This window comes from Trachemys scripta, chromosome 1, assembly GCF_013100865.1.
Source record: "Trachemys scripta elegans isolate TJP31775 chromosome 1, CAS_Tse_1.0, whole genome shotgun sequence".
NCBI classification, from domain to species: Eukaryota; Metazoa; Chordata; order Testudines; family Emydidae; genus Trachemys; species Trachemys scripta.
In genome coordinates, this window is record NC_048298.1 from 85083067 (window position 1) to 85107252 (window position 24186).

Below are 24186 nucleotides of genomic sequence, written 5' to 3' on the forward strand. Positions count from 1 at the left end.
TCCTTGTTTCATGCCACAGTGGATGGGGATGGCGTCCGTCTCTCCATCCGTGGCGCGGATGGTGGTGGTGCAGTCCTTGTAGAGGTCCCGGAGGATCTGGATGAAGGTTTCTGGCATCCCGAACTCTCCCAGGGTGGCAAAGATGTGAGGGTGGGGTATGGACCCAAAGGCGTTGGTCAGGTCAAGCCATGCTACTGCACACTGCCTCTTGGACCTCCTGGCCTCCTGGATGGCCGTCTGAAGGAGGAAGTTGTGCTCGTAGCATCCCTCGCAGGACATGAAACCCTTCTGCACTGAGCTGACGGGGCCCCCGCACACTGACCAGTCTGATCCTTGCCGCGAGGCAGCTGGCATACAACTTGTAGATGGTGGAGCAGAGGGAGATGGGCCTCCAGTTGCCGGGGTCATCTCGGTCGCCTTTTTTGTGGATGAGCACGGTCATGGACTTTTTCCAGGAGCGGGGAACGCGATGGAACTGCTTGCATTTGTTGAAGATGGCAGCGAGCACCAAGCAGCTGGGGTCTCACTTCTTCAGCAGGAGGTAGCGGATGCCATCTTTTCCAGGGGCGGTGTTTTTGATCCTTGACAGCCTCTCCTGCACCTCCTGCGGGGAAAAATCTCGCCCCAAGTCCTCCATGGGGTTGATCTGGGGTAGCGGGGAAAGGCAGTCTGGGTGTCGCAAGTTGGTCTGGGCCTCATGATCAAACACATCCTTGAAGTAGGAGTAGAGCTTCTCGGGCTGGATGGCACAGTAGGAGGAGGTCCCGTCGAGGATCTCCCTCATGGCTTTCATCCGGTTCATCCTGTATAGTTTCTGAATACGGGATGCAGCCGCCGGATCGTAGCGGCGGCCGACGTCCCCTCTCCTGCCTTCTCTGGCAGTGTTGTTATGGCTCGGCGCAGGGAATCTGCGAGTGGCCCGTGCGGCTTCCTGGGGTTCCCTCCTTCTGGCCATAATTTCCGCAGACAGTTCTGCAGTCAGTCTGTCCATCAGGGTGTCGAAGTTCTCAAAGTCCTCAGCCTTTGCCAGCTCCTCCATCCAGGCGGATTGCCACGGTGCGCCACCCTCGCTCATGGCCATCGCTCCTCCTGCTGCATTGTCTCTGCAGGTTCAGGTGCTGCGGGGATGGTTTGTGGCCTTGTTGTCCCTCGGACTGTGGAGCGGTGTTCAGGTGGGTCTTGAGGCAGGGGTCCTGGTGTGGTGGGGGGAGGGCAGCTCTCGGTGTCTCCGAGACAGCACTGGATCTTCCGGGAGGGAGTGAGGTTCTGGAAGCACAGGTGCTGGGCTTTGTTGGGGCGCGGTCGTGTTTGGAAGCACTGGGGATGGTTCTGGTTCTTCTGCGGGCGGCATCTGGCTGGTGGGTCCTCGGTGGGGCATGGGGTTTTTGGCAGTCAGAGGCTCTTTGGGTAACCTTGGAGGAGGTGTTGGGTCTCCTGGGGGTGGGGTCTGGCTGTGGGATCTGGGGGCTACAGGAGGCTCCTCCATTGGCTGGATCTCGCCGTGCAGCCTGGGGAACGATGCTAGTTGCTCCTACAGCAGGGCGGCATGAGGTTACCTGTGGGGGAGCGCTGCAGCGTTTCGTGTCCGTGTTGTGCTGGATGGTTTTTATGAGGTCGCTAAGGCGTCTGGTCAAGTTGTTGACCTGAGAGGTGGCGGTGGTCCCCCTCACAGCAGGGTCCAGTGTGGGGATTCTGGAGACGGGACACATCTTGCAATCCAGCTGGTCCATCTTGTACCATGCCCAGAGAACACCTTCATGAACTCATGTTTCACTCTATCCACTTCCTCTCCCTTGTTTCCTGACCTGATGCCACCTGAGGAAGGCAAAGAACCCCCTGGGGCTAGCCTATACTCCACTCTGGTGCCATGGCCCACCAGGGATATTAGTTGGCAGCTCCTCCACAGAGCTGAGAGCATAGGTATATACCTGGCATGGTTCACAGGCTCTGCCACACCTGTCCTTTCTGCAGCGAGAGGGAGACCCTGGCACAAATCTATGCAGAGTGCATCAGGTGGCAGCCCCTCTTCCGACTCCTTCAGAACCTCTGACTGAGGTTCTAGCTGTACTTTCCCCTTACCTCCTGATGTGTGCTCCCCCACAAAGTTGCAGAACCTCCTCATCGACCTCTTCCTGGGGCTGGCCAAGATGGCCATCCATCCTGCCAGGAGGAGGAAGGTGGATGGGGGCAATACTCTGCATCTGTGGGACCTATTCCCATTTCCTTGTTCGATCATGTCTCCAGGCTGAGTTCCTCTGGTTGGTGTCCACTGAGTCCTTTGGTGCCTTTGAGGAGCAGTGGGTGCCGTCCGGAATTCTCTATTTGATGGCTCCTTTTGGTTCTCTGATTTTCAACCAATGACCTCACTCCTGTTCCTCTCCACCCCTCCCCCCTGCATTGTCCCACTCCCTCATTTGTAGCTTGGGCTTAGCGGCGCCTCCCCCTTAGCTCGGGGGGGGGGAGGTCTTTAGCTTTGGGCAGGTTGAGACCCACCTGTCCCAGATATACACCTTCCAACTTGTGCAGCCATTGTAGAAGGGGGTCCTATAGACAACAGCCTTGATTCATCCCCAGAACAGGTCCACTCTGTGCACTGAATGCGGCTGGGGTCCTATGGAAAAAAAAGAGCATGTGATCATGTGACTATAGGCTGTATCATAACGTATATGCACTAAGGGGCTGAATTAAGGTTGCACAGGCAGCCTTACTGCTGGCGTTTCCTAACTTCTAAGTGCTTAAATTTACAATCTTAATGTTTTAATATTCTGCCCTGTCCCCATCAACCTGTCCCTGTCTCTTCCCCACCCCTGGCTCCTTGTCTCCGTCCCATTCACCTAGCCAGTACCAGGCGCCACTCCTCAGGATTCTCATCCCAGGCCCAGACTCCTTGCCTAGCTAGTCTTAGTCCCCTCACTCCTGGTTCTTTGTCTCTCTCCCTCATGTGCACAGACTGGCTCTGTCCTAGTTTATCTCTCCAGGGTCCTCATCCAGTCTGTCCTGCCCATACCTCCTCCCCATCCTTGTCCCAGTCTTTGTCCAGCCAGTCCTAGTTCTCCCTGCACAGCCCAGATCCTTGTTAGATCTGTCCCGTTCCCTCCCCCGCCACCCCAGTTCCCTCCACCACATTCCTAGCCCCAGTCTCCTTGTCCTGCCAATCCCAACCTCCCTCAAATTCCTAGTTTCTTTTTGGTCTTCCTGCCCCTTCCTCCAAGCCAACTAGCTCCTATTCCTTCCTCTGTTTCCCTAACTGGCTCCCAGTCTACCAACCACCCCCTAGTGTCAGTCTCACTAGACCCCCTTGTCCCAATCTACTCCTTTCCCTCCCCCCAGGCAGGGGTGAAAGTAAGTTAAAGAACTTACCAGTATGCCAGAGTCCTGGGCAGAGACATGGCCTCAACCAGAAGAGGCAGGCCTTTAAATCAAGATTTAAAGGCCCTGGGGCTCCGGCTGTGGCTGCGAGCCCCGGGGCCTTTAAATCACTCCCAGAGCTATCAGCTGCAGAGGCTCAGGGGCAATTTAAAGGGCCCGGGGCTCTGGCCGCTGCTACCGCAGCAGAGCTCCGGGCCCTTTAAATCGCCGTTGGAGCCCCGCTACCAGAGCCCCGGGGTAGCGGCAGCAGGGCTCGGGTGGTGCTTTAAAGGGCCAGAGCTCCCCGCAGTGGCAGGAGCCCCGGGCCCTTTAAATAGCCGCCTGAGCCCAGCTACCGGAGCCCTGGAGTAGTGGCAGCAGGGCTCCCATGGGGATTTAAAGGGCCAGGGGCTCCGGCTGCTGCAGGGAGCCCTGGGCCCTTTAAAGCGCCACCTGAGCCCCGCTGCTGCTACCCCAGGGCTACGGCAGTGGGGCTTGGGAGGCAATTTAAAGGGCCCTGGGCTCCGGCCCTGAAGGGAGCCCCGGGCCCTTTAAATCTCCAGCCTGGGGAAGCCGGTCGGGTCTGGCACGCCGTACCGGCTCTTGCAAGTATGCTGTACCGGACCGTACCCGCTTACTTTCACTTCTGCCCCCAGGTATGGCTCTTGTCCCCTCTACAATCGCATCAGATGGCTTCCTCCTCCACAGTGCCTGAATGCCGGTGGGGGGTGGGATCACTGAGAGTACAGGAGAGACAGGTTCCCTTCTCTCCAATCTGGTGCCCAGCTTCACCCTGGCCCAGAGCAGCTGGGAGCATCCTTTCAGGGCAAGTCTTATCTTTGTCCCTGTATGCCTAGGTGAAAGCCTGCTCTGTGGGAATAGTGTATATGCTGTTGGGTCAGCACTAAGAGCTGAGAGAGGCTGGAGCATGCTCAGTGAGGATATAATCAAATAACTTTCTAATGAGCATATGCAGACTGTAATCTTTTCCCCCCAAAGGCTAATAACTTGGCTACATTTGGGTAGATTTTCACAGGATGGCAAAAGGCACATTCCTGACCCAAAGGCCAAATTTCAAGTCCCTGCTCCAAAGCATGGTTGTGCTAGAGTTGTTCAAAGAAAAGGTCTTCAGAACTTTTTACTATGGGTAAAACAACTTAAGTTTCCCTAGCCTCATTCTTGGAAATGGCTGATTTGTTTTGGCTGAAATTTTTCAAACATAGGCATCCTGAGTCAGACAACCATCATGCAAAACTTCAGCCTGAATGACTGTAGGTTGTTTTCAGTTGATTATAAAACTTGGCCAGTCTTATAATAGGAGGTGTTGGGTAACCTTAACAGGAAGTACTACCAGCCCCACCTAAAATACCATTTTTCAAACAATTCATAAACCTGCCAACAATCTTCATTGGTTCAAGTGCACAAAAGAAGTCCATGAACAAAAGGGCAGATATGTTGGGTTCTGTAGCTTTAGAAATTGGGAGAAAGAAACCAGTGTCTGTGAGAGCTTTTCATGCCTAACCAGTTATTCAATGCTCTGACTGTGTCGTGGCATATTTTTGTATGGTAACAAGTATAGTGGTTCCTATATGTGCTTTAAATATCTTCCTTATCTTGAGTGTTTTCTCTACACGTTTTATCTCTTAGAAAACTTCTTCATCTCATTACATCCGCGCACTTCATAGTGCTTAGAACATTATTACATTTATTGCAGTGACCCAGACTAAACTAGGCTGTGCCAACTGTGTGGAGGCAAACCAAGACAAAAGAGAGAATTTTGAATTTTTAGAACTTTATAAGGGAAAACACAAAGTTTATAGCAGAAGCATAAATAATATAGAATATTACTGAGTACTGACTTCTTATATTAATTAATTATAAGTTTCCAACACATTAAGCTTTGCGAGCTTGTACACGCTACTCTTCCTTTGTGCAGTTAATAACAAATGCATTGTTATTACCAAGAACAAAGGAAATTACTTAATATACTGTGTCATTTTGGCAAAGAATCAACTTATCCTCTCCTTGGTTCTAAGTCCAGCTCCACTCCTGCTGTCCTATCCTTTGTGTCTCTTTGGCTTGAAGTGCTCCTTAGATTCAATGTTCCTGGGGCTGTCCCTCTCTTCGCTGAGTTTTTCTACAAGAGGGGTTTCTTCACCTAGTAGCCCTCACTTGTCCAGTAGGTGCCTTTGACCTCTGTTCCTTCAATAGATGTTCAAACAGTCCTTCTCTCTGTTCATTTACTTTAGCTCCTTTGTGGGTGGGCTTCTCGTGTACTGTTTTCAGGATCTTTTTAATCTAACACAGCTTCTGATCAATTCCCTGTTCCACCAGTTATATTTCCTTTCAGTTCTTTCCCTTGAGTCACTCTCTCCAGTACGGCTGTAGATTTTATTTCCCACTACTTCCCATTTCTAAGAGTGGCACTCGCTTACCCAGTTCAATTTTTTTTCTGCTTCTACTGACTTGAGAAACCTCTCCTAGTTTTGGGCCTGGTCCCCACTAAGTCCCCACTTCGGACTAAGGTACGCAAATTCAGCTACCTTAATAACGTAGCTGAATTCGAAGTACCTTAGTCCAAACTTACCGCGGGTCCAGACGCGGCACGGAGGCTCCCCCGTCGATGCCGCGTACTCCTCTCGCCGAGCTGGAGTACCGGCGTCGACGGTGAGCACTTCCGGAATCGATTTATCGCGTCTTAACCAGACGCGATAAATCGATCCCAGAACATCGATTGCCTGCCACCGGACCCTCCGGTAAGTGAAGACGTACCCTAACCTTCTCATTTCCAAATCCCCTACTTCTATTCTCCTGTTCTCTTATTTTATCACCTCATCTCCTACCGAGCTCCAGTTCATCTGCTAACTCAGTAGCTAGATTTTTCTTCTTCTCCAACAGCTTGTCTCAACTGCCTCTCCTTCCACCATCATCTGAGCCCCTGCCGCAGCTTAAGCTACTGTCCCTTTGGCTATTCCCTTCCAGGCCAGCATTTGATGCTGCTGCATCACAGCTGCAGGTCCTAATAGCACCTCAATAATTCAACTGCAGCAGGTGCTAGTGCTGGGGCCAGGTAATGTTATCAACTCCCCACCGATTCCTATCTAGAATAATCCCTTAATTTTAAATACATTAAATTTGGGTATAAAAAACTGCATGACTCTTCAAAGGTTTAACTAACACATAGTAACAGAATGTCTTCATCTGTCTACCAGCGTATCCCATCTGCTCAGCATCTGTTTGATAAATATCTTTGTTTGTTCGTTCTCATCTAATTGGGAGAGCTATGGCCTGCAAGGTTGTATGCCCCATTGGAGAATTAGCTACATAAATCCAGCAGTGCAGATCACACCGCAGAAAACATCTATAAATGGGCAGACCCCATTCAGTTGTCACAAATATAGACCTAAAAATGGGAAATCAAACTAAACTCACTCGCTGAAGAAAAGCGGTAACCGGGTAGAGCATACGGACACTTGGTTTTCATTCTTGTGTTTCTTTCAAAACAAGAACTTGAACAGGTATTATTGGACCATCTGGATGTGATGTCAGAGGTGGGCCATACCTGCATGTGGTGGGAAACTGAAAGCCTGAGATTTCTCTCTTGACTGATCCTTTTCTCCTTTCCATATGGGTTCACTTTGCCATTTAAAAAAAATTGACATTGAATAAACTTTAAATCATGAAACTAATAGTGAAAATAGTGGCGCCCAAGAATAGTTTCCTATACAGCCTGCCTGGACATAACTGATCTCTCTATTCTGCCTCTATTCTATTCAACATCACATTTAAGCTTCTGGCAGATGTGTCATACTCAGTGGTTCATAGTATGTAATTATGTTTGGCTGGTTTTTGAGGCAAAAAAAAATCAGAATTGAAAAAAAGCCCTCAACAAAACCATATTTAAAATATAACCAAAGGCTTGGTTCAATCTCAACTTTGGTATGTGTCTTCCCATGACACTAAGAGTATGTCCACACTAGGGGTGGATGGTATAAATTACATCTTATAAATTACATGGTGACATATCCATGCTAAAAATAGAAGTGTAGTCATGGTGGTGCAGTGGTGGGAGGGGCTAGCCACCTCACGTAAGATCCTGTCTGAGATCCTAGGTATGTATTCAGGCAGCTAGCCCCTCCCACTGCTCACACCACTGCAGCACTACACGTCTGTTTTTAGTGTGCTCGCTCAAATGGCTCAGTGTCTTCTTGAGCTGGGATTGACACAGTTTGAGCTCCAGTGCAGACATGCGCTTAGAGCCTTATTGTCAGAGGTGCTTTGAAATCAGTTGGAGCTGAAGATGCTCAGAACTTCTGAAAGTCGGGTCCTCCGAGTGGGATAAAGTGAACGAAGCAGTTGTTCTTTTGCCCAGATAATCTCTCTCTGTTTCTTGTCTCATTCCAGGACCATTTTCTTCATAGTTCTGTTCTCTCAGTACCTGAAAAATGTGCCTGTGCCACTGCCATCTTACCAAGGATCCAGGAAGTGCCACTTCTCTAAGGTCTACCTCTTCCAGATCTTCCCCGTGAGTTATCATTTTTGGACTTGGGTGACCAGATGATCCACTTTTACGAGAACTGGACTAAATGATGTTCAGTTTAGACACCCAAATAATCCTATTCCCATTCACTTCCACTGGAGTCAGTGAGATTACTTGGGTGAGTAACTGCTCCCCATTGGGAGTAAGAGCTTCACAGTTAGGCTCCTACTATGTTTTGCATTTGGTTTAGTCTGTTAGAAACTCATTTTTGTGGTAGAATTCCCCCAAAGTGCAGGTGTTTTTATCCTGGCTGTGTAAGTGCCCAAAGATAGGGCCATCTTTGCAACCACGCAACCATCTTTGCAACCACGAAAATAGGTGCTTCCTACTTCTTGACTCAGGATATCTGGTCACCATACTGTGGACACTGACCCTTACCAGTAACTGATGATCCCGACTGGTCTGTACCACAAACCAAGGGCAGTTCTATTTCTTTCTAAAACAATAGTCAGCAGCAGTTCATTGCCATGACCGTGCTCACAAGACTGATGTTTTTACCAAGTCTGAGTAATGATGTAATGCACTGCAATGTAGCTAAGGATTCTGGGAGTCTGTTCCAAGGTGAAGATGGTAAGCCTGGCTAGTAATCGCTTGTCAATATTCACAGCTGCTTCCAATAAAACTTTCTGGATAACAGAGAAAATTGGATTCTCTAGTGCAGTGGTTCTCAACCTGGGGTTAATGTACCCCTGGGGGTACGCGGAGGTCTTCCAAGGGGTATATCAACTCATCTGGATATTTGCCTAGTTTTACAATAGGCTACATAAAAAGCACTAGCTAAATCAGTGCAAACTAAAATTTCATACAGACAATGACTTGTTTATATTGCTCTCAATACTATACACTTGAAATGTAAGTACAATATTTATATTCCAATTGATTTATTTTATAATTAGATGGTAAAAATGAGGAAGTCAGCAATTTGTCAGTAATAGTGTGGCTGCAACACTTTTGTATTTTTATGTCTGATTTTGTAAACAAGTAGTTTTTAAGTGAGGTGAAACTTGGGAGTACGCAAGACAAATCAGCTACCGTCATTTGGAAAGGTTGAGAGCCACTGCTCCAGTGAAGCTTCTAAACTAGACAAAAACCTGCAAGGGGGTCGGGGGGGGAACGACACTCTGCCATGTCACCTTCATCTTATTGAATGAACAAGCAAATGGGGGAACAAAAAAGAGAATACGCTTTCAGAATGCAATGGAGGCCTTGTTTGTCTGTGCTCCAGGAGGCAGAGTACTTCTATAAAGGAAATGAGGATGGCCATTAATCAGAATGCACTTTATGTGACTGTCTAGGTTCTTCTTGGCCTCGCCATTACTTGGCTGATATGTTTTGCACTCACTGTTTCCAATGCCTTCCCCTCGGACTCTGCAGTTTATGGCTATCTGGCTCGGACTGACATCAAAGGAGATGTTCTGTCCCAAGCACCCTGGTTCCGGTTCCCATACCCAGGTATAGTTGTAGTAGCATGTTGCGGATTATTTACTGTTCCTTCTCATTGTTTTTCCCAGTGTTGCTTTGTGTGTATGCTTTTTGCTTTTAAGGATCTTGAATGATAGTGGAAAATGAGGACACTGTGGAACCCAAATGGTAAAGCTCAGGGAAGGCTGGCCTAGAAGCATGGTCCCACACTTAGAAAAGTCACTAGTGATTTACTTGAATGGATTTTACAGCAAAACTAACCCCAGTGATCTGACTCGCTTTTTTTTTTTTTTTTTTTTTAATTTGCAGGCCAATGGGGAGTTCCAACAATCAGTTTGGCTGGGATATTTGGCATCATAGCTGGAGTGATTTCCTCTATGGTGGAGTCGGTAGGCGATTACTATGCCTGCGCCCGACTGTCTGGTGCCCCGCCCCCTCCGAAGCATGCTATCAACCGTGGAATTGGAGTTGAGGGAATTGGCTGTCTTCTGGCTGGGGCGTGGGGAACAGGGAATGGCACCACTTCTTACAGTGAGAACGTTGGAGCGCTGGGAATCACCCGGGTAAGATTTACTGCAGTGCCACCAGCCCACAGCAATGCTGCACCGGGTTAGGTCACCGGTATGGAAAAATGCAATAGTTTTCAAAGGGTGGCTATACTTGTGGTTTTAATAAATATATTACACACATTTACAACAAGTCTTATTGCTGGGTCTATGAAGTGATCTCAGTCCATCTCAAGTACAAATGTCCTCATCACAAAAAACACTACCACATTCATTTCTAATTGGCTCTCAGGGAGATTAAGGCTCAAATGGGCCACGTGACCTGAACTATTGTTCCATTCCTAGAGGCAGGGGGTTGCTCCAGTTTGGGGGAGGCATGTTGTTGGGGATGGTACATGAGATGCATACATGGTGATTATCTGTTCTGCACTCTTTCTGGGGATAAAGAGAGGCCTTCATGCTGTGAGGCTGGCAATCTGGGACTTTCCCTGAGAGCCAAATTCAACAAAAATATTGTGGAAAAAATGGAAATAAGCAATATATAGTCTTTAAAAACTGCTCATGTTCCATGATACTTAGAACTAAGCAATGACAGGGATATTAAAGGTGGCACACTTCTTGATAACTACAAATGTCAAGCCATAAGGTTAAGCATTTTTAATCATTTTGAACTGGCACTATTTTCTGAATTGTTTTACTCCCATTCTTATAGAGTGACAAGGTGGGTGAGGTAATATCTTTTATTGGACCAACTTCTGCTGGTGAGAGAGACAAGCTTACACAGAGCTTTTCTTCAGGTCAGGGAAAAGTACTCCAAGTGTCACCTTGGACCATCACAGCTATAACTACACTGCATTCTTAAACTCATTTGTGTGGATATATTTCACTTTAGCAGTCAGCTCTGAGTTATTCAGAATATTATGGGATTAATACATCTGACAGCCAATCAGAAAACTCTGGCTGTGGTGACCACTCTTAAATCATTCATGAACAAATTATGTAATGCTGTCAGGGGAGCTGCATAGGGGAAGTAGAGGCAGAAGTTGGCCAGTAACAAACTAGTTTATTTCACTGCATTTTATAAACCCCATGAAGAATCGTCATTTCCACAGATACCAGCTGCTGGTTCTTTTCAGCATAGCTGATATGTGGGCACATGCATGGAAGCAGTCTGCTCTGTATCCCAGTGTACACTGTTACTAGATGGTCAATGCAGTGATGTTTCCTATGCATTGGCTAAATGATTCATTAAATGTGTGATTTGTGCATGCGTCGTATATATGGGATATGAACATATTTGAAAATATATAAAATACACTCAAAATATTATCAAGTAGCCCACTTTCCCTCTCTTCATAACCATGATCTAGCTTCAGTGCAGTGATGTCAGCCCTTCTGAGTTAGGGCAGAAATTTCCTTTGGGATCCCATTTCTTGTAAGGTTAGTCAGTTTCACAAATTTGGGGACCACTTTAATTTCGAGCCTGATCCAAATCTTTGTGAAGTCAGTTGAAAAGCTCTATTGATGTCTGTGGGAGTTGGAGCTGGCCCTTAAGGCATATTTTGAATTTTGGTTTTTATGTGTTTATCATTTCACAGGAAATACATCTTTCAGTAATCAATATAGAAACAAGACATCAGTGTCAAGCCATATTTCTTGTAAAGCATAAATAGGATTTCAGAGTCTTGATGAAGACTTCAGAATCACCTTGCAAACAAACAGTAAACTAGACATGTTTTCACCCCATTAAAATATTCACTTCAGCAAGATGATTGGGCTTTCTTTTCTTTCCCTTGCATAATGACAAGTTTCAGAGTAACAGCCGTGTTAGTCTGTATCCGCAAAAAGAAGAACAGGAGTACTTGTGGCACCTTAGAGACTAACAAATTTATTAGAGCATAAGCTTTCGACATCCAAAGAAGTGGGCTGTAGTCCACGAAAGCTTATGCTCTAATAAATTTGTTAGTCTCTAAGGTGCCACAAGTACTCCTGTTCTTCTTTTTTCTTTCCCTGACACTATTGAAACAGACTGTTAACGGGCTTTGGAATCAAGCACTCAAACTCATGGCACCAGTGAAGTAGATTGTTGACCTTGGTGTCAGCTTCATACACGGTATAATATGTCACCTAAGTATATTAAAAATATTAGGCTTCACAATAATCCTAGTGTGACTGGGGTGTGTGGATGGGCCAGACTGAGTGCCTCACTCAGGGCAGACTGCAAGAAATAGGGCAGGAAGTTCCTAAAACTGGTAGATTATTCTATACTTGGATTCACCAAGCTAGTAACAATACAGCTTCTGCAGTACCACACTGGGTAACAAGAGGGCAAACACAGTCCCCTTTAGGCATCCTAGCCCTTGGTTCCCACCTAGACAGCCAAGTAATATACAGGTCTGTTGCATCTTACGAGCATTTAACATGCGCGATTTCAGCTTTAAGCGGTCGGCAAAAACAAAAAAAAGAGAAAAATAACAATTTTAATACTGTATGTGTAGTGTGGGCGATTCCGCCCGCCATTCAACTCAATGTAATGTTGATTATACGCGGTTTTCGCTTTACGCGCTAACCGTGGAACAGAACCCCCGTGTAAGATGAGACTCGCCTGTAGTGAAGGGTTACTGAAAACCTGATTCACCGTATGTGAGGTTCACCAATCCCAAAGGACCAGACATTTATCCCCAGGTCAATATGAGTTTCAGGTCTTACCCAATAAGCATGCTGATGCTAGTCTTTTAGTAACTAAAAACTAAAGGTTTAATAATAAAAGGAAAAAGAAAGAAGAGAGTTGTAAATGGTTAAAAGATCAACATACATACAAATATGTGTACAGTCCTTAGGTCTGTTTCATAGGAGAGATGGTGAGGCTATTAATTTGTAATAGTCTTTCTGGAATCAATTTAAAGGTTTATAGTCAATAAGCAGCCCAGATGTAGAGTCTGTTAGTCTGGCTAGAGTCCTTCCATGCATTTTCCAGGCTATTCCAAATAATAATTGCGAAGATCTGTCTTATGACTTTCCCTGTTAAAAGTTTAAGCAGATTACAGATGACAGGATCAGGCTCAAAGCTTTCCTTTATAGCTCTTCTAAGCAGGCTGACAAAACTCCTCACAGAAATTGTCAAAGCAAAGCAGGGCCTTCCCCTGAGAAAAAATAGACAATACAGCTCTTTGCTTTGAAGCTAATCTCCTATTTCCTATGCATACACAGGTAAACTAGTTGCATTCATTCACATAAGGCAATTAGCCAGTACTTCATTATAGCATTGATAGTTAATCTGAAAGAACAGGAGTACTTGTGGCACCTTAGAGACTAACAAATTTATTTGAACATAAGCTTTCGTGGGCTAAAACCCACTTCATCGGATGCGTAGACTGGAACACACAGCAAGAAGATATTTATACATACAGAGAACATGAAAAGGTGGAAGTACCCATACCAGCTGTAAGAGGCCAATCAATTGAGCTATCATCAGCAGGAGAAAAAAAAACGTTTGAAGTGATAATCGAGATGACCCATAGAAGGTGAGAGGATACTTAACATGGGGAAATAGATTCAATTAGTGTAATGACCCAACCATTCCCAGTCTCTGTTCAAACCTAAGTTAATTGTATCTAATTTGCATATTAATTCAAGTTCAGCAGTCTCTCTTTGGAGTCTGTTTTGAAGTTTTTTTGTTGCAAAATTGCCACCTTCAAGTCTGTCACTGAATGGTTAGAGAGGTTGAAGTGTTCTCCCACTGGTTTTCGAATGTTATGATTCCTGATGTCAGATTTGTGTCCATTTATTCTTTTGCTTAGAGACTGTCCGGTTTGGCCAATGTATATGGCAGAGGGGCATTGCTGGCACATGATGGCATATATCACATTGGTAGATGTGCAGGTGAACAAGCCCCTGATGGCGTGGCTGATGTGATTAGGTCCTATGATGGTGTCACTTGAATAGATATGTGGACAGAGTTGGCATCGGGCTTTGTTGCAAGGATAGGTTCCTGGGTTAGTGTTTATGTTGTATGGTGTTGTCAAGGCTCCTTCCCCACTCTGAACTCTAGGGTACAGATGTGGGGGCCTGCATGAAAACTTCTAAGCTTAACTACCAGCTTAGATCTGGTCCACTGCCACCACTCCCAATGTGCTAATTCCCTTCCCTGGGTAGCCTTAAGAGACTCTTCACCAATTCCCTTGTGAATACAGATCCAAACCCCTTGGATCTTAAAACAAGGAAAAATCAATCAGGATCTTAAAAAGAAGGCTTTTAATTAAAGAAAAAGGTAAAAATCATCTCTGTAAAATCAGGATGGAAAATAACTTTACAGGGTAATCAAACTTAAAGAGCCCAGAGGACCCCCCTCTAGCCTTAGGTTCAAAGTTACAGCAAACAGAGGTAAACACCCTAGTAAAAGGTACATTTACAAGTTGAGAAAACAAAGATAAAACTAACACACCTTGCCTGGCTGTACTTACAAGTCTGAAATATGAGAGACTTGTTCAGAAAGATTTGGAGAGCATGGATTGATGTCTGGTCCCTCTTAGTCTCAAGAGCAAACTCTCCCCAAGACAACGAGCACACAAAAAAAACCTTCCCCCCACCAAGATTTGAAAGTATCTTGTCCCCCTATTGGTCCTTTGGGTCAGATGTCAGCCAGGTTACCTGAGCTTCTTAACCCTTTACAGGTAAAAGGATTTTGGAGTCTCTGGCCAGGAGGGATTTTATAGTATTGTACACAGGAGGGCTGTTACCTTTCCCTTTATAGTTATGACAGGTGTGTCCTCACACCTTCTATGTGTCATCTCGATTATCACTTCAAAAGTTTTTGATTTTTCTCCTGCCAATGATAGCTCATCTCAATTGATTGGCCTTTTACAGTTGGTCTGGCTACTTCCACCTTTTCATGTTTTCTGTATGTATAAATATCTTCTTGCTGTATGTTCCAGTCTATGCATCCAATGCAGTGGGCTGTAGCCCATGAAAGCTTATGCTCAAATAAATTTGTTAGTCTCTAAGGTGCCACAAGTACTCCTGTTCTTTTTGCGGATACAGACTGACATGGCTGCTACTCTGAAACCAGTTAAGCTGAAGACAATGTAGATAATATTATTAGTTTCCTTCAGTCTACACATCTTTGATCTTAAGGTTACTTGGACATAGTCACATATATAATTAAGATATGAAAGGGACTTAACATTGTTAAACATTGCTTACATTGTTATGTTATACTTCTAACAAGATATAGGTAAACACAAACATATACACTTAGCATCTACCCTTGGATTCTTATCAATACAAAGTGAATGAGTTAGGGCTTGCTACCCTAATTAACATTTCTTTGATACCCATACATAAGTGGATTGTCTTGATTACAATTGTAAGGCCTCCTGTTAAGTTGTTATGGATCATAGACAGGTTGGCTTGGCTGGTCTGTCAGTGTCACATCTAGTATAAATAATTATTTGGGCCTTTACTTAGATAGATTTGTGTTTTTTTGTTTTTAAATGGAAAGAATACTGCGGCCTTAAAACCAGGGGACAGAAAAATCAGATTGAAAGATGAACAGAAAAATATGGATTGCTTTATTTTGAAACACCGTATCACCACCTCCCCAGAATGGATTTACTAATATCTCACACACCAAAAGGTGTTTGAAAAGGGACAATAATAGTTCCTGAAACTGGTTTTGCCGACATCATTAGCCAAAAAACCCTCTTGTCTGAAACATGAAATTCTTCACATATTAGTAGGGGAGGAGTAAAATTATTCATTTAATTTTAAAATGCCAACAAGGATTATATAATTCCTCTGCTTAAAACATGAACATTTCATATCTTAGTGTGGTTCTCTAAAACTTTCCATGAAGCAACATGCTACTTTTAGTTGAAGGTCCAACAAGGGTTTGGTAGTCTTTCTCCCTTAATTTACATAACCATTCACTTCTCCTGAACATCTTTAAAGTTTGTTCCACAGTTTCTGTTTTTCTTTCTTATTCACATACTTTGCCAGATATGCGTGAGAGGAGAAACTCTTAGTGCTTGGTGCATTGCCTGACTAGGAATCTCCCTGGCTTTATCCAGTGAAAAGTGAGAGAAATCTTGCTTCCTCACTTAATATATTTGGGTTATGGTGTATATGGACAAACCAAAGTACCTACCCAGTTTTCTTTAACAAATGCTCAATCTGTCATTGAAAGAGAGAGATCAAAGCAGACACTCTCTCCAGCGTCCAAACGCGGCTCTCCAAAGGCCATTAACATCAGTGCGAGGAGAGTTGGCCGCCAAGTTTGGAAGCAATTCGTAAGCATCGCTCTGTGCTCATGTGAAACTAGACTCAAAAAAACCAAATAAACAGTTACAACGTAAGTTCCAGTTGGCCCTTGGAGTTTTTAGAGTGGTGTCATAGCAAAGCCTCCAGCAAAAGTCATTAACACTGTAATTTATTTATTATCTTTTTGTGCACGGCCCCAAACTAACAGTAACGGTTCACTGTTATTACATGATAGAGTGGCTGACGGTGGTAGGGTATTTCCAGGCTAAAGGATCTCATGCAACAAGGTAAATCCATGATTGTTCTCAGTCCAGGTTGTGTTAATTATACAGTATTCTTTATAAATCTGCAATTACCGTGCAGTTTGTGTACCAGATCCTGTGAGGTGGCTATGTCAGTAAAAACCTCTCAGGCTGCAGTTTGAGTCCTGGAATTTAACCTGATATTGAACGATCTAATCTAATTTGTAAATCTGGGCATGGTCAGACTATGCAATCTCTACAGCCTTCCATCCTCCAGTTCGGTGTACTTTTTACAGTGATTCTGTGCTGTCCCTCTTGACACAGGTAGGAAGTAGAATAGTGATCGTTGCTGGTGGCTGCGTGTTGCTTGTGATAGGCATGTTTGGGAAGATCGGCGCTGTGTTTGCCAGCATACCAACACCCCTGATTGGAGGACTGCTCCTTGTGATGTTTGGAATCATCACTGCTGTGGGAGTTTCCAATTTGCAGGTAACGGCCTCAAAGGATTTAATTTACAAGACCAAATACTCTTGAGAGAGAGTTTTGGTCTGCAGTCAGGTTCCCGTTCAGTGCAGTTGTTTACTGAGACAAGTGCCTCATCACAAAAACCACTGCTGTAATTCACACTAGTTAGCAGTCATGTTGGCAATTTCATCAAAGAGGCCAATGAATGGACCAGAAGAAGGCTCAACTGTAGTGGAGTCACCAGAAACTGAGTCCCCTGGTTAACTTGTTGTGGGACTGCAGTACTACTAAGGGTACGTCTTCACTTACTGGAGGGTCCGGTGGCAGGCAATCGATGTTCTGGGATCGATTTATCGCGTCTGGTTAAGACGCGATAAATCGATCCCGGATCAATCCCGGAAGTGCTCGCTGTCGACGCTGGTACTCCAGCTCGGCGAGAGGAGTACGCGGCATCGACGGGGGAGCCTCCCTGCCGCGTCTGGACCCGCGGTAAGTTCGGACTAAGGTACTTCGAATTCAGCTACGTTAATAACGTAGCTGAATTTGCGTACCTTAGTCCGAAGTGGGGGCTTAGTGAAGACCAGGCATAAGGTACGCAAATTCAGCTACGTTAATAACCAGACGCGATAAATCGATCCCAGAACATCGATTGCCTGCCGCCGGACCCTCCGGTAAGTGAAGACATACCCTTAGTCCGAAGTGGGGGCTTAGTGAAGACCAGGCCTAATTGGCCAGTGATGTCAAAGTTACAGTGGCATGGTTACACTACTGGTGATCCCTACCGTCACCCCAGAGGCAGTCTTTCCTGACTGGTTGATTTGAAGCACATTGGTGTAGGGAGGAGGGAAGCCTGGATTGCTGCTGTCTTGACCTATTTTTTTTTCTGGTTAACTCCATTAGTTCCACTGGAATCATATATCCTGATGCTAGTAAGGCTTTTGGTACAGTCCCACATGACATTCTCATAAGCAAACTAGGGAAAAGTGCTCTAGATGAAACTACTATAAAGTGGGTGCACCACCACTTGAAAGACTATACTCAAACAATAGCTATCAATGGTTTGCTGTTGATCTGGGAGGATGTATCTAGCTGGGTTCCCACAGTGGTCAATCCTGGGTCCAATACTAGTCAGTATTTTCATTAATGACTTGGACAATGGAATGGAGAGTGTGCTTATAAAACTTGCAGGTGACACCAAGCTCAGCAGGGTTGCAAGCACTTTGGAGGACAGGATTAGAATTCAAAACAACCTACACAAATTAGAGAATTGGTCAGAAATCAACTAGATGAAATTAAATAAAGACAAATGCAAAGTACTTCACTTAGGAAGGAAAAATCAAATGGACAGCTACAGAATGAGGAATAACTGGCTAAGTGGTAGTCCTGCTGAGAACAGTCTGGGGGTTACAGTGGATTACAAATTGAATATGAGTCAACAATATGGTGTAGTTACTAAAAAGTTTAATGTCATTCTGCACTGTAGTAACAGGAGTGTTGTACGTAAGACAAGAGAGATAATAGCCCTGTTCTACTCAGCACAGGTGAGGCCTTAGCTGGAGCAGTGTCCAATTCTGGGTGCCACACTTTAGGAAAGATGTGGACCAACTGGAAAGAGTCTAGGGGAGAGCAACAAAAATGATAAAAGGTTTAGAAAACCTGACCTATGAGGAAAGACTAAAAAACCCAAAACAAAAAAACTGGACATCTTTAGTCTTGAGGAACAAAGATTGAGGGGGGCCCTGATAACAACCTTCAAATACGTTAAGGGCTGTTATAAAGAGGACAGTGATAAATTGTTCTCCATGTCCACTGAAGGGAGTACAAGCGGTAATGGACTTAATCAGCTGCAAGGGACATTCAGGTTAGATATTAGGAAAAACTTTCTAACTCTAAGGGTAGTTAAGAACTGGAATAGGTTACCAAGGGGCGTTATGGAATCCCCATTACTGGAGGTTTTAACAGGCTAGACAAATGCCTGTCAGGGATGGTCTAGGTTTACTTGGTCCTGCCTCAGCACAGGGGACTAGACTTGATGACTTCCCAAGGTCCCTTCCAGTCCTAGAGTTCTGATTCAGTACTAATAAATGCCAGCTGATGACATGGCTCTGTGTATATCAGTGTATTTCTGTATACATTTGTTAATTTCAATTCTACTTTAAACAGCTGTTTCTGCAATAGCGTATGAAATTCTGCCCCTAGTAACTGTCACTGCATATGTGTATGCGGGTACAAGGATTCATCAGCAGGTCCAAGCAGTTTATAGATTTTGATCATCTTGAGCAGTATGTATTAACATATGTAATCTCTCTGTACAGTATGTGGACATGAACTCCTCAAGAAACCTGTTTATCTTTGGATTTTCTATATATGCGGGTCTGGCAATTCCCAACTGGGTAAACAAAAATTCTCAAGTGCTAGAAACAGGTAAAAATGAGCATCCTCATTTATTGGGACCATCCTCCCAAATATGAAACTAAAGTCAATACTGATACAGAGAAGTCACCTGAAACACAGCCTACAAATGTTATGGGTTAAACCCATGAAAGTTGCCTAGCGGCTGGCAATCCTGCCTTCTGGATGTGCTGCTGTAGCACTTTCATTGTAAGGAATTTTTAGATGTAGCAATCTCTCACTGCTAAATGAATACATGTTAACAAATACAGACTTTGCAATGCAAGGAATCCATGGCTCCCATTCCTTTTGGAATACTCCAGTGTGAGAAGCAATTAGTAAGAGGAAGAACTGGCTTATTATCATGGCTGAATTCTGATTGGAATATCTGTCTTTGGAACATCCTTGTGGCTATCTCCCTGCAGTAAAATACTGCCTTTGGAAAAACAAAGGGCCAGAACCTCTTGCTGATTACAAGAGGGTGACTCTAGTCCCTTTCTTGTCCTTGAACTGTTAGCCCACACATTGTGTCTGTTGCAGTTAATGTGTCTGCCCCCAAGATCTTACAAGTGTCTTTTTATGAATTAGTAAGTCACCTTGTATGCTCTGGCCATTATATAAATTAGTAACATGGATTAAAAACATACACATGAAACTATCAGCAGGATGAAGCTATTTTAAATTGTAAAGCAGCAAAATCTCATGCCCTGGTTTGGAAGAGAGCATGGTATTTTCTGCTGTTGAGCTTCATGTCTCTCCTTGGCAAGTGAGTGACTTGTGGCAGATTGTCGTTGGTTCTATTGTTGGTCAAATGTGTGTCTTTGGGTCCCATAATGAGGTTTTGTTTTTCTTTCAGGAATTCTCCAGCTAGACCAAGTGATCCGAGTGCTCCTCACCACTGGCATGTTTGTGGGTGGATTCCTGGCGTTTATCCTTGATAACACGATTCCAGGTCTGATCAGCTGTAGCGGTCTAGCGCTCTGCTTCCTACAGTCTCCCACCGTAATCACCAACAATTAAGCTCCACTGGTGGGAATAACGGTGGGAGTGCTCGTATAGGGCGCCAGGTGCGGCTGGCATTTAAAATGCCGACAGCCATCTGAGGCAGAGCTGGGGGTAGTGTGATCATGGCTGCCATCTTGCCGGACACACCTGGGACCTCCAGAGTTAAAAGCATGAGCTGCTACAGCTTGAGCTAAAGAGTCAAACCTCCACAGCGAGGAGGCTGTGACAACTCATATTCTCTGTGCACCAACACAAAGGAGGACCTGTAACACACACCCACTAGGGGTTTACAATGGAAATGGTGGGACATGTTAGGAAAAATACCTACTGTGCGCAAAGCCCTGGCAAGATAGGCTGTAATGTCTACTGATAACAGAAAGGTTTCTGTTTTGAGCAAGCTTAAGGGGGGAGCTGGGGACATGGGGAGAGGAAATGTGCACTCAGGCTAGTTTTAAAAGGGATTATTTTAACTGTAGACAACATGCATGGCATGTGATAGATCCACATTGTAATCAATGGAGAATCCAGCTTACAATGCTGTTGTATCAGGAAGAAAAGTATCTTCTAATAGTGTTAGTTAATGTTTGTTGAATGCTTTGAACATAGGAAGAGCTAGTGAAGTGTAAAGTATCAATATATCGTATTGCACTGAGAGACTAGGCTGGGAGTAGTACGATTCCAGAACTGTGTGTAATTAGGAAACTGCGCTAAATATATGCTTAAGTCTGTGTTAATGGTTCCTCAGTAACTTTCCTCTCACTTCCTTTTGGTAGGAAGCCAGGAAGAGCGAGGACTCTTAGCATGGAAAGAGACCTGCCAGGAGGAGTGTGATGAGGCGCGCGTTTTGGAAGTCTACGGTCTTCCATTTGGGATAGGCACCAAGTTCTGCACCTCTTCTTGGGTTCAGCACCTCCCAACTTGCCCCAAAAGGCTATCTGGATCCAAGAGAAAGGAAGAACCAAAGAGCCTCAAACAGGAAAACAGTTTCAAAATAAGCTCAGAAAGAGAACCAGAGCTAGACATTGATACAAAGATATAAGCCCATGGTTAGGAGGTGGACTCATTTGCAAAGCACGTGCCATGAAAACCATGTTTACAGACAACCTGATAGAGGTTGGAACAGGAGAATAGGTGATAAAACTTGTTTTCTATTCCCTGCTCTGCCACTGACTCCTTATGTGACCTTGAGTAAGTACCTCACCTCTTTCTGCCTCCATTTATCAAGATGTAGCAAAAAATATACTGACTGGGGAACAGCCTGGCCAGAGGCCATCAGCACTTATGAAGGAGCTTGTTCCCCCCACCCCCCCACACACACCAGGGCCACCCAGAGGATTCAGAGGGCCTGGGGTCTTCGGCGGCGGGGTCCTTCCGCTCTGGGTCTTCGGGGCACTTCGTCGGCAGGTCCCGGAGCAAGTGAAGGACCCGCCGCCGAACTGCTGCCGAAGACCTGGAGCGGAAGGAGCCCTCGCCACCAAATTTGCGCCGAAGACCTGGAGCAGAAGAAGCTCTGAGTCTTCGGCAGCGGGTCCTTCACTCACTCTAGGTGTGTTCGGCAGCACTGAAGGACCTGCCGCCGAAGACCCGCCGAAAACTCTCATGGGGGCCCCTGAAAACTCTCCCTGCGGGGCCTGCGGCAAATTGCCCCACTTGCCCCCCTTCTGGGCGGCCCTGCCCCAGACTTTCTCTTTGTGAGCCATGACAGCCCTGATCAGGTTCTGAATAGCATATACACAGCAGTGTTTCCCTCTCCCATTGATCAGCTGTTTGGGAGCTGTGACAGCTCCCTTCCATCCCTAGCTGATCACTGGGAGTGACAGAAAAGTGCATATGCTACTTGGGCCCTAACCAGGACTGTCAGGTGTTACATGGGCTCCTCTCAGTACTACCATGAGGAAGGGGAACTTTGTCGTATGATGTCTCTGTATGGGGAAGAGACAGGAGAAGAAGGGAATTGGGAAAGAAAATTCCAGTATAAAATGAAGGAAGGGACAGAGAAAGAACAAAAAGGCAGTTAGCTCCATTTGTGTGTGTGATTTAGGCCTGGGCTACACTAGCAGGGGGGTTCGAACTAAGATACGCAACTTCAGCTACGCTATTCACGTAGCTAAAGTTGAAGTATCTTAGTTCGACTTGCCTGGCCGTCCTCACGGTGGCCAGTCGACTGCCGCGGCTCCCCTGTCGACTCTGCTTACTCCTCCTGCCGAGGTGGAGTATGAGCGTCGATTAGCGGATCGATTTATTGTGTCCAGCCGAGACGCGATAAATCGATCCCCGATACATCGAACACTTAGACGTACCCTTAGAGCAGTGTTTCTCAACAACAAGTCTATGGACTGGCACTGGTCCCTGAGATCTCCCTGACAAAGTTTAGGAGGCAGCAAGTTGGTCCCTGGTATCAAAAAGGTTCAGAAACACTGCTCTAGAGAAAGGTGGCCTTGTGACTGACCTGGCTGAAGAAGAGACTTTTCAGTTTCCAAGCAGTTTTAAAAAATTAGGGCAGGGGGAGGGAATTGTTTTGGTCGAACCAAAAATGACATTTTTCAAAATTGTGGGGTGAATTGAAAAGTCAAGCAGATGAACGGAATGTGTCGGTGATACAGAAATGAAACCTTTCAGTTTGATTTTCAAGTGTTTTGACAAAAGCAAAGGAGTCATAAAATGTGTTTTGGTTTGCAACCTACAGATGATTGTACTTTTCCTCTTGGTTTCCTTGTTGGTATTATCATCCAAGGGGCTGTATCTGCTCTCTGGTTAGAGGAGAAATTCTGGTGCTTTTAGGAGTCTAGTCTTGGGCCCCAATCCTGCAAAAACTTACGCATGTGCTTGGACTTTCTGGGTTCCATGAAAGCAACCCCTCCCCCCCCCCCCAAAAGGCTTAGGGGAATCTAGGGAGGCTGTGGAATTGGTGATCTTTGAAAGGAGTGTGGGCAGACAAAAGAGACACAATAGTGAATGCAGGGCCTAATAGCAGCATATAAAGATCAAACTGTGAATGGAAAAGATTTCTTTACAAGTCTTGATGAAAGTCCCACGGTACAGATCACATAAACATCGTCATTCATTATTTAAGTGCTGTGTTCTCAGCTCCCTCGGAGGGAAGGACCTGCCGCCGAATTGCCGCTGAAGAAGAAAGCACCGCAGTGGAGCTGCCACCGATCACGATCGCGGCCTTTTTTTTTTTTCCCCGCCACTTGGGGTGGCAAAAGCCCTGGAGCCAGGCCTGGCCCTGATCCTGCAAAAACATATGCATCTGTCTAACTTTGTGAGTAGTCCCGTTGAAAAATGGGACTTCTCACAGTATGTAAAGTTAAGCACATGCATAAGTCTTTGCAGGACTGGGACCCAAGACTAGACTAGGAGCAGAGAAGGCAGGCCATACTTACAGAATGGGAACTGTATCCTGGGAACAGACCTGGGGTTCCTGGAAGAGAATCAGCTGAACATGAGCTCCCAGTGTAAAGACTGTGGCCAAAAGGGCTAATGTCACTGGATGTATAAACAAGCGAATCTCTAGTAGGAAGGTGGGAGGTTATATATGTGGCACTGCTGCCACCGCTGCTGGAATACTGTGTCCAGTTCTGGTGTCCACAGTTAAAAGAAGGTTTTAAAAGTTAAAAGATCTTTATATGTTGATAAATTGGAGAAGGTTCACAGAAGAGCCACAAGAATGATTGAAGGATTCGAAAACATGTTTTTATATTGAAAGATTTAAGGAGTTCAATCTATTTAGCTTATGAAAGAGAAGGTTAAGGGATGTCTTGATCAATCTATAGATGCTTCCATGGGGAACAAATCAGGTAATAGTGGGCTCTTCAATCTAGCAGACAAAGATATAATATGAACCAATGGCTAGAAGTTGAAGCTAGACAAATTCAGACTAGATATAAGGCACAAATTTTAAGTAATGAGGGTAATTAACCTTTGGAACAAGGTTTGTGATAGATTCTGCACCACTGGAAACTTTAAAATCAAAATTGGGTGTTTGTTTTCCTTTAAAAAACTGCCC

General features: G+C 45.2%; 1 protein-coding gene across 1 annotated transcript in view; it reads left to right on the forward strand.

The window, feature by feature from the left end:
• The window catches only part of LOC117881721 (solute carrier family 23 member 1-like), a 61108-nt gene extending 39591 nt beyond the window's left edge, over positions 1-21517 (forward strand). The window contains exons 6-12 of the mRNA XM_034779746.1: positions 7753-7873; positions 9184-9340; positions 9620-9873; positions 16641-16805; positions 19097-19205; positions 20029-20124; positions 20951-21517. Of these exons, the coding sequence (XP_034635637.1) occupies positions 7753-7873; positions 9184-9340; positions 9620-9873; positions 16641-16805; positions 19097-19205; positions 20029-20124; positions 20951-21216 (1168 nt within the window). The 3' untranslated portion in view covers positions 21217-21517. The remainder of the gene's footprint in view (positions 1-7752; positions 7874-9183; positions 9341-9619; positions 9874-16640; positions 16806-19096; positions 19206-20028; positions 20125-20950) is intronic.
• The last annotated feature ends 2669 nt before the right edge of the window (positions 21518-24186 follow it).